Source organism: Suncus etruscus, chromosome 12, assembly GCF_024139225.1.
Source record: "Suncus etruscus isolate mSunEtr1 chromosome 12, mSunEtr1.pri.cur, whole genome shotgun sequence".
Lineage (NCBI taxonomy): Eukaryota > Metazoa > Chordata > Mammalia > Eulipotyphla > Soricidae > Suncus > Suncus etruscus.
In genome coordinates, this window is record NC_064859.1 from 25,713,943 (window position 1) to 25,730,521 (window position 16,579).

Here is a 16,579-nt window from a genome sequence, read left to right on the forward strand (position 1 = left end):
ATACCAAGGACATACTAGTGACTTATCTTTTAAAGATTACAAGGTAGCCATAGTATTTGTTCAAGTTGATCAAAAAATACTATAGTCTCTAGAATGAGCTAATGGAAAACATGCATTTGGTTGTAGAAACTGAATATATAGGTAAATATTATTTTGGAAGTGTTTTGGTCATAGGCTGAGGTCTATTCCCAGGCTAACCATGCTCTGATTTTCCTCTGGTACTGAGTTCTGAGGCTCTTCTAGTTGGCAGTAAATACCTAAGTCTAAGTCTAAGCTGGGGTCTTGGACCCACTGAGCTAGGGTTCACTCTACCATATTTGTTTCAGTAGTTTGGCATAAAACATGGGCATCACTATTTTCCCAAAGCTCTCACTGTGATTTTGTTGTATAGCTAGAAATGAAAACTGCTGATATGAAGAATCCAGATGTGGGGCACATGAAGGTCAGGCAGAGACAATGCAGTCCACTCTGGCCTCAAGATCCATGTGGCGTCAGGCTCCTTCCTCTCTCTCTTGTACTGTACATTTCCCATTTACTCCTCATAACTCCCAAATCACACAAACAAGCTGCAGTTTCTCCTACTCTAAATAAGAGAACCATCTTCTATTCATTTTTCTTCATTTATCAGCCCATTTTCCCAGTACAGAACTTCTGAAAAGTCTTTTTTCATATTCTACTAGTTCCTTTCTGTGCACTTCTCTCACTACAGCACAAACATTGTCTGACCATCTAGTCAGGATAGTGAGCTCAGGATTCACCTTCAGTAAGAGATATAAGGAACCTAGAAAAACCCACCAGAGATGCCAAATAGCACAGGGATAGGGTGTTTGCCTTGTTCACAGCCAATACAAAAAGACTGTGGTTCGAATCCCAGCATCCCATATAGTACTCTGTGCCTGCCAGGAGCAATTTCTGAGTGCAGAGCCAGAAGTAACTCCTGAACGCCACTGGGTGTGACCCAAAAATACAAAACACAAAACAAAAAAACCCACTAAAGGTCTTCCTGTTACATCCTAGGACTTAGCACATCCCTGACCCTGTTCATGGCTGCCCAAGAAGCTTCAGAATCAAGACTCAGTGAATAGAATGCAGAACTAGAAAACTTTCCGGGGAAATGATGACAACGAAGCTTCAGTAGAGGGAAAGGCGATGACTTACACAGTGTGTGGTAGTGATGATGACAGAACTGGAGATGAAAGAGAGGCCGTCATTCATGCTGACCTGGAGTGCAGCCTTCCTGCAATGACAAGATGACCACATATATGTGAGCTGTCTCTTTTGTAAATAATAGATGTTGGCTTGTCTTAGGACAAGCCTCCCCACCCTGACATCTTGGAAAGTTAGCAGGATGTATTTGTCTGGTGTAGCAAGGAAGTGTATTTAACTATTTTTTTCAATGTAGCAAATTGATTGCACTGACTGGGCATGGCCTGCTTCCATTTAATTTAATTGTCACATTTTAGTAGGATGAGTTATATTTTGGGGGACAGGGAAATACCCAATGCTCAGGGCTTACTGCTGGTTGTATGATCAAGGATTTTCCTGGTGGTGCTAGGGGATGGAGGTGAAGGGACCATATATAGCGCTGGGGATTTAATCAGGATTGTCCACATGCAAAGCAAGCTTTAACCTCTGCACTCTCCTATCAGCCATCATTTTATCAAATGATCAAGATAATGGGGATAAACTAGTCAAGCTATAAATGTAATATTCTGTTATCATTATTATTCTCAGCCATCTGTGGGATATCTTTGTTGATATCCAACAAACGCATAAGTATAGCAGTAGAACAACTTTCCTTTCACTTCCTACACCTTAAATGAGACTTGAAACATGAGCTTGTATTTTTTTTTTCACATTATAGCCTGGCAGCAGGGCATGCCTGTGGAACTAGGGGTGCCATATATATCAAACTTGAATGCTTTCTAATCTAAATAAATTATTGAAGTTAGAATTGAAACATTATTTTCTTCAAAACAATTCAACATTCAATATTCAATTTAAACATTTATGTTTGAGCCCTTGGTTTGAGCCTAGACTTCTGCCCTTAATGCTATGTGATCTATTTCAGTCAACATTCAATATTTAAAAATATTGGTTGACTGGTTATGTGGGGGGATGAAGTGAGTTATCTTGGTATCTGGCTCACACCTGATGTAAGCCTGGGGTAAGCCTCAGCACCATCACTGTTTCCTGGAAGAAACTAGAGAAAGGCCCCAACTTTTCCCTTTGTACTTTCTACCATTTCTCTTCTTTGACTGTAAAGTTCAGTTACTGGTGGAAACTTACATGCCAACTTCTTTCAAGATAGGTGCTGGACATAGCAAATAAGTGTCTTCCACAGTGAAGGGTTTCTCATCTGTAAGTATAAAGTTACTGAATTAAGAGCAAGGCAATTTTACAATGACAAATTCACTGACTTAAAGGAAAAAAAATCAATAAAGTTCTGGAAGATACTAGAAAAGATACTAGAAACAGAAAAATGTCTTGAGCTTTAAAATCCACTAGAGTGACCTCAAGGTCTTCTGCCTGAATCCTAGGGCCTCGACACATGTATTTAGTTGAGTTAACCAGTATGCAAACAAGGAGCAACTGAGTGGAAACTAGAAGATACTAAAATCATTCTTGGATTTAGTAAAAGGCCTACATCTAATTTGGGAGAGAAGCCACATTCATGGAAAAATTTCTGAGACAAAGCAGTGCTCATAATGGCTAAAGTAAATTATCTAAGTGTCCATCTTGGAGAAAAGATAAATAAAACGTGTCATAATTAAAATGGGATATTATTTGGCTGTAAAAAAGGAATTATTGCCATTTGTGATGTTAATGAAATAGGAGTCTATTATACCAAGGAAAATAAGTCATATAAAGTCAAACACTAGATAATTTGACTTGGTTTCAAGATATAATTTACATGGTGATAATTATTGGGAATATAATTTGCAGGGTAATCAAAAATTTTTTGTGTGTGTTTTGGGCCACACCCACTCAGGGGTTACTCCTGGCTATGTGCTCAGACATCGCTCCTGGCTTGGGGGACCATATGGGATGCTGGGGGATCGAACTTTGGTCTGTCCTAGGCTAGCTCGGGCAAGGCAGATGCCTTAATGCTTGCGCCACTGCTCTGACCCCTGATCAACGTTTTTGATAGCAAAGTTCACCTTTTCTTATATTGTTTATTCATTCATAAATTATTTTTGATGATTGTGGTTATCATTAATATTTTACTTTATTTTTATTAGCTTTTAGCCACCATAAGTTACAGTATTACAATATAGTTTATGTGATAAGTCACTTTCATATGGTGTGGGTTACTATTTACTACCTATTTCTTTACCTCTAGCTCCACTTAACAATTTTGTATGGAATGTCAAATGACAAAAACCCTCATTATTTGGGGGGAGGGAGAAGATCTTTATATCTCTTATATGATAATTTTTCAAGTATAATACTTGATTTGCATATTTTCTTTCAGTAGTTTGAAAATAACATATTACTTCCTTCCTGCCTCTGAAATTTCTAATTTTAAGTTCACAGACTTGTTGCAAAATGATTTTTTTGTCTTGCTTCTTTCAACATTTTGTCTTTTATTTGACACTTGATAATTCCATTATAATGTGTCTTAGATCTAGCTACTCTGATTGCAATTCATTTTAGAAATGTGAGCCTCAAGCATTTTTGTGTTCATTTCTCCTCCATGTTTAGAAAATTTTCATTCATTATTTCTTTAAATAAAGTTCTGAAATCTTTGCAAGAGACATGATATATAATGCATGCAATGTATTGACTGCATCCTATAAATTCTTTAGCATTTTTCACTTTTCCCATCATTTTTAGAATTAACCATTTCTAGAGAATGCAGTATGGCAGGAATAGTGAAAGTATGTCAGTAGATTTATGAAGCTCATATATAACTGTCATGTGATACAGGGAGTAAACTGGGCATTATTATTTCTAAGATGTTTTCCTGACTATGATCATCATAATAACAGATACATCTGGAAATGCTGCATAGCTGTGCTTTCTAAAATTTTTGCATATATTACATATTTTAATCTTCAACCTTCAGTGTCATTGGGGAAGGATATTATTTTTTCACAATAAAGGTAAAAATCAGATATAAAAAGATAAAAAAAATCGGGGCCCGGAGAGATAGCACAGCGGCGTTGGCGTTTGCCTTGCAAGCAGCCGATCCAGGACCAAAGGTGGTTGGTTCGAATCCCGGTGTCCCATATGGTCCCCCATGCCTGCCAGGAGCTATTTCTGAGCAGAAAGCCAGGAGTAACCCTTGAGCACCGCCGGGTGTGACCCAAAAACCAAAAAAAAAAAAAAAAAAAAAAAAAGATAAAAAAATTTGGCCAGTGTTACACAGGAGAGCAAGGATACATATCTAGCTGCATAGTCCCCAGGCTTACCTGTTGTGTTACTGATCCTACCCTAATCAATAATTGTGCCCCATCCTAGGGTGTGACCTGGTGAGAGTATATTGGATTATTCCTTACTTGGTATTCTGCTCCCACCCTAGGGTGGTACCTAATTCTTGTCTATAAAAGCAAGGGACTGAGGAAGGCTGAGGCTCATTCTAGGGCTGATTCTTCTTCAGCCTTATCCACTGAATAAAGCTGATATCTCCTGAAGCCTGACTACTTGTGAATTTTCTACCCACTGCTCTCCTGAACCCTCAGACCCACTGGCTGAACAGGGTGGCAAACGAGTGGTCCGAGCTGGAGGAGAAAGACCTCATTCTCCATCCCATCACTTTCCAGTCCCATCAAGACTGACTTGCAACACTTATCCACTAATTGATCTGATTCTTACAATACTGTATAAACCAAAGAAAGGCAGAAACCAAGTCTCATTTTCCAGATGCAAAATGGAGGCTTGAAAGGGGCAAGAGTGAGCTATGTTTGTGCTTCAAGTTAGAGGTAAAGATTTGAACTGATTATTTCTCTAACTGAAATAACTGCACCGAGGACTATCGTAACAATGTCAATACGTGAAGGAAGTAGAAATCCTGTCTCGAATACAGGTGTGGGGGAGAGAGGGACATTGGTGATGGGAATGTTGCACTGGTGAAGGGGGGTGTTCTTTTATGACTGAAATCCAACTACAATCATGTTTGTAAACACGGTGTTTAAATAAAGATATTTTAAAAAAAAGATTAGAACTGAATAAATCTAACAGGATTAGAACTGAATTCTATAATATTCTTTCCTTGACAAGAGAATCTCCATTCCAAGAAAGGCTGGTGTTAGAGATTACAGTGGACTCGAGTGGGTGTGGCTGACTAGAATCTGTATTTATTTTCTCTTGGCTGTGATTTATTCTGCTGCACATACACTTAGTGATACTAGTGTTTGAGAAATCAGCCTTGAGAACTATGAAGTACCACAGAGTGGCCACAGGACCCTATGAGTCTAAGCTTCACACTCTGGGAAAAGTAAGTAAGTTGAGGACAACGTTCCCATTTAGCAAGTGTAGGAAGATGCCAGGATACTACTTGGGTGTGGACCTGTTAGAGTTCACCCTCACTTCTGGGGCTCGGACAACATCACATTTCCCCCTCCACTCCAGCTGGGAAGGAGAGAGAATGGCCTTGGTCAATCTCGCTTTCCTCCACTTTCATGTTCTTTTCCTGCCTGGGAGACCAAATAGCTCTGGAACAAAGCAGAGGAAAACCTTACTGGGAGGACTAAGGAGACTGCTGAGGCCTGCTGTAGGCCTGCTCAGCACAACTGGCATTTTCTGCTCTGAGAAGATTGTTTGGTTTGGAGCTTATTTTCATTTTACCACAAAAATGAGTGACTTTTTCCCCCTTCTCTCTCTAAACAAAGGAGGACCATTTGGTTTCCATAACTCAGATCATATGACTCCTTCCTGGAACTTCTGCTTGGGAAGCCAGGCACAAAGGCTTCCTCGTCTGCTCCTTGGCAAGGCCGTGTTTGGCTCAGGAGCCATGCCAGCCTCACTGGCACCTCTGCCAGAGCCTGTGGTGCTGTGACGTTTATGGGGCCACAATCCACTCAGAGAATGACCTCTGCCTCTAGTTTGTCCACCAGGCAGCCATTTCACTGCTTGTTAGCACTGTGTGGGTGGGGAAATGGGGACAAGGAGTTGGACCAGTTGTTTGGCTTGTTTACAATTAGGGAGAAAATTAGAGAGAGGCAGAAGTTTATAACCAGAAGCTAAAAGACTTTTTAGATGAGCTGTACATACAAATTTCCTTCACTATTATCAAAGATATTTTAGAATTCAGTGCATATTCAAAACATGGTTAACCTCAGGGATTTATCAGCAAGAGCTTGATAATCAAGCTGAAGTTTGTTTTGTTTTGTTTTGTTTTTGGGCTACACTTGGTGGTGGTGCTCAGGAGTTACTCCTGGTTCTGCACTCAGCAATCACTCCTGGCAGATTCCAGGAATCATATGGGAGGCCTGGGATTGAACCTGGGTTAGTCGCGTAGAAGGCAAACACCCTGCCTGCTGTGCTATCGCTCCAGTCCCCAAGCTGAAGTTTTATTTAAATCAGAATTTGAGGATTAATGAGTGTTTCTCTGCCAAACTGTCAACCACAGAGGGCTGGGTTTTTCCTGAAACCAAGTACAGAGAATAAAATCAACTTTAAAATTAAATAGATCTTTAGGGCTGGAGCGGTGGCTCAGCCTTGCATGTGAATGACCTAAGACAGAACTCAGTTTGATCCCCTGGCATCCCATATGGTCCCCCAAGCCAGGAGCGATCTCTGAGCACATAGCCAAGAGTAACCCCTGAGCGTCACCCACCAGGTGTGGCCCCTAAAACAAACAAACAACGAAAAACAAAACAAAATTAAATAGATCCAGGCTCAAATTCCAGCTCTTATTAGTGCATGTTTGGGAATAAGCTTTTCTTTTGTAAGTAAAGCAGATGACACTATTGCATAGGGTTGTGTGGGAGTAAATAAAAGTGCTCCAAAGTGCAAAGTGGACTCCCTGGCATTTGATAGGTATTCAGTAAATGTATTCCAAGTGACCACAACCGCATTCATGATTTTAGATTAGCAATGTAATTTAGTGATATAAAATTATAAGATTTAGGGGCTGGGAATAGCCCAAAGGACTGGCATGCATGCTTTGCCTGTGGGAAACCTGCCAGGTTTTCCTGCAACACTGGGAGTGACCCTGAGGGCCAATTCAGAAGTAGATCCCAGTACTGCTGGTGACAGTCCCCAAACCAAAAACAACAACAACAACAACAACAACAAAACCCTACCAACAAAGGAATTAAAGTTTTAACTTTTTCTTAAGTTTAATTGCTTAATTTTTTTTATCAAAGAACATTTTAGACATTTAGTAATTCTTGTGAAAATAAAAAATTTTGGAGTGATTCACATATTTCTATTACTATATATTATAGTTATATTAATATTACATAGTTATATTATTGCTTACAATATATAATTTTACCTGTGGCCCTATATATCTAGAAAACTGAGAATGAGCTAATTGAGGTGGTGGTATACTACTAGCAAATGTCAGAGCTATAATTTCAACCTACTTTTGATTAAAGTGACTTACTCCAAGTCAACACTGATAGTTTTATGATAAAAATGGAAATAGACAAATGGTCAAAACTCTCCAGCAATAAGGCTGGCAAACAGCGAAAAGTATTGCTTCAAGGACAGAAAACTGGTTGAAATCCTTGCGATAAGGTTCAGGCAACTTCTGAGAAAACCTGAGCTACTGTGTTGAACCCATGTTCCAGATTCATAGACTCAAATGTAAATATTTCCAACTTGTAACTTTGGGTCAATATAATTTATTTTTTGGCTAAAATTCTTTAGCCAATTCAAACACCAATCAGTAAAATTTTAAGAGGGCTGATTAAATAAATACTTTCCAAATGTTGTCAACTTTTCTTGATGTAAATATTTATTTCTGACCATAAGAGAAAAAAAAAGCCACTCATAATCTTATCTGGAGAAAATGATTGAAGCTCTCCAAAAGCTCATGTGAGGTCAAATGCAGAGTTTACATTCCTACAGACAAAATAGTGGAGACTAAGGATTAACCGAGCTCATCCTGGTTTTGGTCCTCAGATCTCCTGGGCTCAGGAAGCATTTTCATGGACAGGAAAATATAATTAACTGTTCAATACCAAAGTATCAGTTGGCTTGGGAATTAGTTTTTGCATAAAGGGAGATAAAAATGGGCTAGAGTTAGGTTGGATATTTCTACCTTCTTATGGCCTTCACAAATAAATAAGGGTTTTTTTTAAGTTAAATAAAGGTATTTTTCAGATAAAATTTTTTTAGTTTATTAACTCTAAAATTATAGTTTGGTAATATGTTTATAAAAGTGTTTAAGTTTATAGTATTGATGTACAGAATTACTATCTTCATCCCTACCTTCAAAGTGTCAGGACCCTCCACCACTGTCCTTACCTCACCTCTAGTCCAACCTTCATTTGCTTCATCCCTCCCCCCAACTGTCTGTTAATAAATTTGTAATCCAAGGCCAAGGGCCTGTCATTGTTTGACACATTCTAAACTGTTGTGTCAGATTAGAGCCTGAAATAGTGCACAAAAATCAGAAATAAAATTATTTTCAGAAGATCTCCAAATGGTAAAATCCAAAGCATCTGGATTGAGCTTTCTAGAGTTCCAGCCAGAAATGGTTGGTTGATTAGCCAACTGCTTGCTGTGGTAGTTCATAAATATGTGTGTGTATTAGTGGTTTATGGGAATGCTAACTGGGACCCAATGAATAAAGTAAAAAGAAATAAATTTTTATTAGACATGCCTTATGTATTAGTCTCTAGTCTGGAAAAATTTCATTGAGATAAAGTGAGATAACAAGTCATCTATCTAAACATTCTTTTGATAGCAGACATTAAACTCTGCATCTGGGATTAAGGCAGACATTTTTGGAAGTGACTGAGATATTTCAACTTGGAAAGGCTGAACAGCGATTATGAGATCAAAACGCAGAAACAAGTACATAACAGAATGGAATGAGATGATGGTAAAGCATCAGTAGCTGGGACCACGTGGAAATAATTCTCATAATTTAGCAAGCCCACTACAATGTCACCTTGTATCAAATGCAGCCAGTGGGAATCTTTTAATGTAGAAGAATCACATTACCACTATTTTTTTCTCTTAGACACAACACATATGAATATTTTTCTTGGGATATTAAAGCAAATAGATTCAAGATAAAATGCATGGGTTAATAGATAACTAAGTTGTTCTCATGTTATAGATATATATGATAGATCTCTTATTTCTCTTTTCTCTGTTCTATGGAACAAATTGTAGGAGACCAGAGAACAATGAGCATGTTAAGAACCTGGAATTTCATCACAGCAATAGAGACCCACAGGCTGTGTATCCTGGAATTTTTATTATAAAAATGGCAATAATATTAATTTCATAGGCTGTTACAAACTTTAAGTACATCGTTAAATATTCAGCACTTAAAAATCACAGTACAGTTAGGTTCATTGCTGAGGTACTTGCAAAATGAGTATCTGATTGCATGTACAAACTGAGATCTTACAACTAATCAATAGAGCTGGTAGAGGTGTGCAAGAAGCAAGATTTCTGTCCAAATAGAATCTGTGGACATGTACAGGCAGTAATCCTCAAAGAACAGAAATTTTGCTCTCAGAGAACTACTGGCAAAATCTGAAACAGTTAGAGTTGTCAAATAGGGAAAAGGGTGTTATTGGTAGAGGCTATGGTGGTGCTAAATAACCTACAAAGCACAAGGCTACCTTGCCACCACAAAAAAAAAAAATGATTTAGCCCAGTAATATACTAGTACTGAGGTTTGCAATCTTGGTATTATTTCTACCATGGTTTTATATCTTTCTCTGAACTTAATTAGAGATATCTATAGATATTACTGAATAGATCACAGACCTTAGATTCTGGGAGATGTACAGAAAATGTATAGGTGTGATAAGATAATGGACAGAAAAGAGAGAGGGAGTAACATCTGGAGGGATAGTGGACTTCAAATCCTCTAATCAGGAGGAGAGTGTTTGAAGATAAATGCTTTTCCTCCAGGTAGACTTTGATGGTTCTAGGTTTTCCACGTGGAACATGGCATTTGAGCCACTTTCTGTTTTATATCCTAAGTGAGGCTCTTCAAGAGGGAGAACTTAGATTACTGCCAAGGTTCTTTCTGGGATGATGTGGGTTGGAGAGGTTGAGGGAAAATTGATCATGATGTCATCCATAGGGAGAAGAAGTAAAAAGTAAGGTTCCATAAATCCATTCCCAGAGGAGGGAAGAGCCCAAATCTAGCATCCCTACTGTTCCTTTTATGGAGGCTTACTTATTCACCGATACCCCACAAGGTGAAAGGAACCATTGTAGTTCTGGCACATCAGAACTGGTTCTTTGTATAGCTAGTCTGAATTTTGACTGTAAATTATTTTCTGTCTACATTTGTCCTTATTTTTTTTATTACTTTCAAGAGTAATACATAGTGCATAGTGTTCCAGAAATGTAAAGATGTACACTCAAAATAAATGAAAATCCTTGGTTATCCTAACTTCTAGTGATAAACATTTTTAGCGAATACGTTATTTCATAATTCTTTTCCATGCATATTATTTTTATGTTATTGGAATCATACATACAGATAATGTGACATTTGTTATTCTCTCTATCTGAAGTTGTTGGAATTATTTAGGTATTTCAAGAAAACTAGACGAAGGTATTAGGGCTCAGTGCTCTTGAAAAATATTTTCTCCTTTCAAACTAACACTAAAAAATTCTTGACTATTGACAAGAATAACGCTTTTATTTTTAAGCAAAGCATCAGCCTCTAAAAATTTTGTAAGCCCGAGGTAATAAAGTGCTGTAATCAAAATAGCTGTAATTCGCTATGAATAAAAGTATTATTAAAAGCTTTGTTTCTACTTTACAATTCAAGGTTCATGCACAAGCTATGTGTCTCCCGACACAGACTTTTGCAGCTGTGCACAATTAAGCTTAGAAGAATTTTATCTTTGGAATTGGAATTAAAAATAAATCTATCAAAAGAGCTAAAATATGACACTTATTCATGGGCATGAATTATGATAAACACTGACTTAAAGTATACAATCCCACAGACAGGGTCAGGCAGAGGTGGGAAGGTATGTATGATCCTATACACTTGATGATCAATGAATGTTATAAGCTTGAGTTCTATGAATATTGGGGGCCAGAGCTGAATTATACAGCCATAGAGGAGAGATCAACCAATAACTATTACTCTTACTTTTCCTAGATCTCAACAGCTCTCAGTCTTTCTTCTGAATGTTGAGCAAAAATATGTAGGATGTTAGTTTGAAAGGGATAAGACACTTAGTCTGCCTGGAGCTTCCAGAGGTATGGCCCCTTTCTATGTTAATCACTTTCTCTCTTATCTATCCTATGGAAGTGACAACAGAGCAATACTACATGATATTGTAAATTTATCATGTAATACACAATACAGCATAGAATAAGCAAGTCCAGACATATGGTGCTGAAGCAAGCAGGGGTACCCATTTTCTCTTTCAAGACACAATGGGGAAATAGCCTTTTTAGTGAACTCTCTGTCAACCACACTTCCAAGAAGCATATTTGTGTCAAAGTCCACAGGCAGCTCATAATGTTTGCCCAAAGGCACCACACACTTGATAGAACAAGGGAGAAGGATGAAGAACGACCATCTACTAGGCTCTGCTGCAGTGAAGTTTGGACAGTGTCAGCTTGTTGTGGGAAGCTCTCTTCCACCCAAATGAAAATCTTCACTCAGTTAACTCTAGGATAACTTCACCTTTATTTCTACACTATTCCAGATTATGGGGCTTCTTTTTTTTTTAAGCAAGCAAACCTGTAGTAAATTTCCACTTCCAGTCTTTCTATCTAGACCTACAAGATGAAAATAATGAAAGGCCATCATCTTGGCAAGAGCCACTTCAGAAACCATCAGGGAAAACTCCAAGTGCTCTCTGGAGGCAGAGGGAAAATGAATTGACACACAAAATATTTCTCAAGAAAAAGGAGCCCATTTGGGGAACAAGAAGAGGTGCATTAACTTTGACCATATGGCCTATATACTTTTATTTTTAGGACCCTTCTTTAAACCAGGGTTATTTTTGTGGATTATGGGTTCAAGTCTTTAGTCTAACATGCTCAGTGACTTTGGGCAAGTAACTCAACCTCTCTGAGCTAAAATTTTATGTTTGAAAATTGAGGTAGAGCTGTAGAGATCAGCATCTTTGAATTAGTCTCTGGGGCACATTAGAGACATTTGATCTATAGGGCTGAGGGCTTAAGGACTTGTGTGGATCTAAGCTTGAGAAGCAAAATAGAGAAGTGGTTGCATGCACCTGGAATAGACTACCTGTGGACTTCCATGTCTGCTCTCCTGGGTGGCTTTGATCACTTTATGAATTTCAATTTCCTAGTCAGAAAAGCATGATATAGGGGCCGGAGTGGTGGCACAAGTGGTAGGGCGTTTGCTTTGCATGTGCTAGCCTAGGACGGAACACAGTTCAATCCCCTGGTGTCCCATATGATCCCCCAAGCCAGGAGAGATTTCTGAGTACTTAGCCGGAGTAACCCCTGAGCATCACCGGTTGTGGCCAAAAAAAAAAAAAAAACCCACCAAAAAATGGGGGGTCAGAGCAGTAGCAGAGGAGGTAGTGTGTTTGCCCTGCATGCACTAACCTAGGATGTACCGTGGTTCAATCCCCTGACATTCCATATGGTCCCCCCAAGCCAGGAGCTATTTCTGAGTGCATAGCCAGGAGTAATCCCTGAGTGTCACCGGGTGTGGCTCAAAAACCAAAAAATAAGAAAAAAAAATGAAGAGCAGGATATAGATAACTTTTCACTGTGCTGGTGCTAGGATGAAATGATATAATGCAGACTGGGTGCAGGTATGTACTTAGCATTTGTAGTTGCTCTTAATTGAAATAAGCTGCCTGTGTTGGGCAACTTGATTGGTAATCATGAGACAAGCCACTCTGTAGTGTTCCTTCATTTTGAGTTGCACAAATTGACAATCCATCCTCTTTGAATGCCATCATGTTCTAGGGTGCATTCATATCACATGCTTTGTTGCTGTCTTGGGCCTTACCCAGCTGTGCTCAGTCTTTACTTCTGGCTCTGTGCTCAGGAATCACTCCTGGTAGGAGAGGTGTCATATGTTGTGGAAAGATAATAACCTCAGGTTAGTTGGGCTTGTGCAAATCAAGTGTCCTTTCAATCTGTACTATGACTCTGGTCCCCACACTCTCTTTGAGGCTTAGTTGCAACTGTGCTAAGGGGAAAGACACAACAGACTTTTGTTTGGATGCGTTATGAGTTTCTTGCTTCAGCACCCCTTTATGCAGCAATATTTTAATGATTTCTGTTGGTGTCCACAGTAGCCTTAGAGACCAGATGTTTCTAAGACAAAGTGGAAGTCCTTCTTGGAACTTAGAATTGCTCTCTTAACTAATGTAGAAGGAGAGAAAATATGTGTAAAGGTCTGGAGTCTTATCCTTTGAGTTTGAACAGAAACCAAACCAGACTCAAGTCTATTAAGTAAGACTGAAGATCAAAGGACTAGAGAGACAGTACAGCAGGGAAGGTGCTTGCCTTGCACGTGGCCAATCTGAGTTGGACAAGCATCTCCAGGAGTAATTCCTGGGTAGAAAGGAACACAACAACAACAACAACACAAAGTAAAGTTGGGAAGTATAATTTTGCACCAGAAATCTGTGTATACTGCGTATCATATATGTTGTATCATGAGTCTGATTTCTCATGTGGTCTCTAAGTCAAATGTTAGTGAGTTTGTTAAAAAATCATTAACATCAGGCCAGAACAGTGGCACAAGCAGTAAGGCGTCTACCTTGCTCATGCTAGCCTAGGATGGACCACAGTTCGATCTCCCGGCATCCCATATGGTCCCCCAAGCCAGGAGCGATTTCTGAGAGCATAGCCAGGAGTAACCCCTGAATGTCACTGGGTGTGGCCCAAAAACAAACAAACAAAAATAACTAACATCAGTTAGTAATCAGTTCTATAATCCTAGGATTTATAATATTAAATACTGTCCTTTCCCCTATTTTTTCTTTTATAAACCATATAAGCAATGGCAGGTAGGAAAAGGTAGAACAGAAGTGATACAAGGACAGTAGTGGAGGGTCTTGGGCATTTTGGTGTTTTGCACCACTAAATGCCATAGCTTTGTGTACCAAAAGTAGATAGTCACATCAATGAAACTATATATGTCAACTAAAACATTTAAAAAAATCAATCTTTTATAGTCATACAACATGTGTCTCCAAACAACACAGTAAATCTAGCTTGGTTTTATTACTGCACCAAGAAAACATCCATTTTTAATTTACTAGTCATTAAAAAAGATAATTTTTCAGCTCATACTCTAGTTTCTTCTATTAAATATTCTGATTTCTCTGCAAATGGATTTCCAATTGAAAATGGATCTGTTCTTGGCAGAATGCTCTGAATACTGGAGTTGGAAAAAGTACAGCCAGAATAACTAAAATGTGTGTGAAGATTTCCAATATACTTAGCCTGAAGTGAGTTCAGCCTGGTGATTGAAGAACCAATCAAATGTTAAACTTAAAATGTGTGCTAGATCCCAAAAGCCAGCAAGAGTTTTTAAATTAAAATTTAAATAACCATTGTAGTTGTTCTTAATTGCATAAGAGACTATTGCTTGCAGAAAATTTAGAAAACTGGCTGAAAAAAAAATAAAATAGCGATCTCACTTACAAGTAAATACTGTTAATATTTTTATGTTTCTTTTAAGTTTCTATTTCTCATCAGAAAATTTGTCTATAAAACAAACCATGATTTTATAACTTACTTTAATAAACTATGCCATTAGCATTACTTCAAATTGGTGATTCTTTATATTTTAAAATTTAATTAGCAGTGAAGAATAACATATAATGAATATCTATTGTTAAATATTTGTGTTATTCCCATCTATGCTGTTTAGTCATTTTGATTATCTTTTCTCTTTCCTCTCCTCTAATGCTTGTTTCTTTGTCTTCTTGTGCTATTACAAGTTTTATTATGATGGACACTTTGCAGTCTAATGTACAAATATTTCCTTCAGTGAAGTTGAAGTTAAAATTTTGGGTTAAAATTGAAAGCTTGATTCATTTAAAGAATTGCCTTCTAAAAGATTCAATCATCTACTGATGCAGGGAAGTTGACCCTGGTGATGGGATTAGTGCTGAATATATATAAAACTCAACTATCAATCACTTTAAATCATGCTGTATTTAATGAAGCAAAATCAATCACTTTAAATCATGTTTTATTTAATGAAGCAAAAATCATTATTAATAAGTAAAAAGATTCACTAATAATGCCAAATAATGAAGCACACTATTTTCACACAACTTTGTCTAATTAATAGGTTATTTCAACGTGGTGAAATAGGTGAAATAGTGATATAGCTGGATCATATGGGAGCTCAATTTCCAGTTTTTTGAGGAACCTCCATATTGTTTTCCATAAAGGCTGGAATAGATGCCATTCCCACCAGCAGTGAATGAGAGTTCCTTTCTCTCCAAATCCCCTCCAGCACTGATTGTTCTTGTTCTTTGTGATATGTGCCAGTCTCTGTGGTGTGAGACTTACCTCCAGATAAGAATATATTAAGCTGAGAAGCTTCTGCACCTTAAAGAAAATAGTGCTTAGAATACAAGAGCCACCCACTGAACGGGAGAAATTATTCACCGAATACCCATCAGATAAGGGGCTAATGTCCAAAATATACAAGGCACTGACAGAACTTCACAAGAAAAAAAATCTGATCCCATCAAAAAATGGGGAGAAGAAATGAACAGACACTTTTTCAAAGAAGAAATACAAATGGCCAAAAGACACATAAAAAAATGCTCCATATCATTAATCATCAGGGAGCTACTCATCATTTTAAAATTTTTATTTTATTATTATTTTTAATAATACATTTTTGTAGTTGGGTTTCAAGTCATAAAGTACACTTCCTTACATCATTTATACTGACATTATGTGCAAGATTATTAAGTGTCAAGATTATCTAGATACATTATGTGTCTGATTATTATTAGTTTGCTATCTATCTTTTAAATAGTTTTGTTTTCTTTTAGATTTTTGAGATATTCAGATGAATTAAAAAATAAGAGCTAAAAACTATCAAGTTTCATAAACTTGTATCACATCTCTGTTCAGTATTAGACTTAAAAATCTTTCCCTGCTGGAAAATAATGTAAATATTTGTTTTTGCCTCTTTCTAGAACTTTTATAATTACATGTTCACATTGAATACATATGAACACATATGGAATTTGTTTAGCTGGAAGGTGTGAGATAAAAATAAAACTCCATTGTTTTTCCAAGGGTTAGCTAGCTGGCTCAACACTGTATTTTGGATTATATACTTCAACTCACTGACTTGAAAGGTCACTTTATTTATACCAAATTTACATAAGTGTTTGGCTCGTTTACAGATTATGCTTTTTCTCTTCCAAAGCTCTGTTAACCTTTGTGGCACGAATCATACATTATTTCATTTACTGCAACATTTTCATAACTCTTAAAA

The 16,579-nt window shown here is 37.6% G+C and overlaps 1 protein-coding gene across 1 annotated transcript in view; it reads right to left on the reverse strand.

The window, feature by feature from the left end:
• Positions 1-16,579, reverse strand: part of ANTXR1 (ANTXR cell adhesion molecule 1) — a 252,529-nt gene that overhangs the window by 121,391 nt on the left and 114,559 nt on the right. Inside the window, exons 11-12 of the mRNA XM_049785145.1 lie at positions 2,290-2,359; positions 1,159-1,237 (exon numbers count right to left, since the gene is read on the reverse strand). Coding sequence (XP_049641102.1) covers positions 1,159-1,237; positions 2,290-2,359 — 149 coding nt within the window. The remainder of the gene's footprint in view (positions 1-1,158; positions 1,238-2,289; positions 2,360-16,579) is intronic.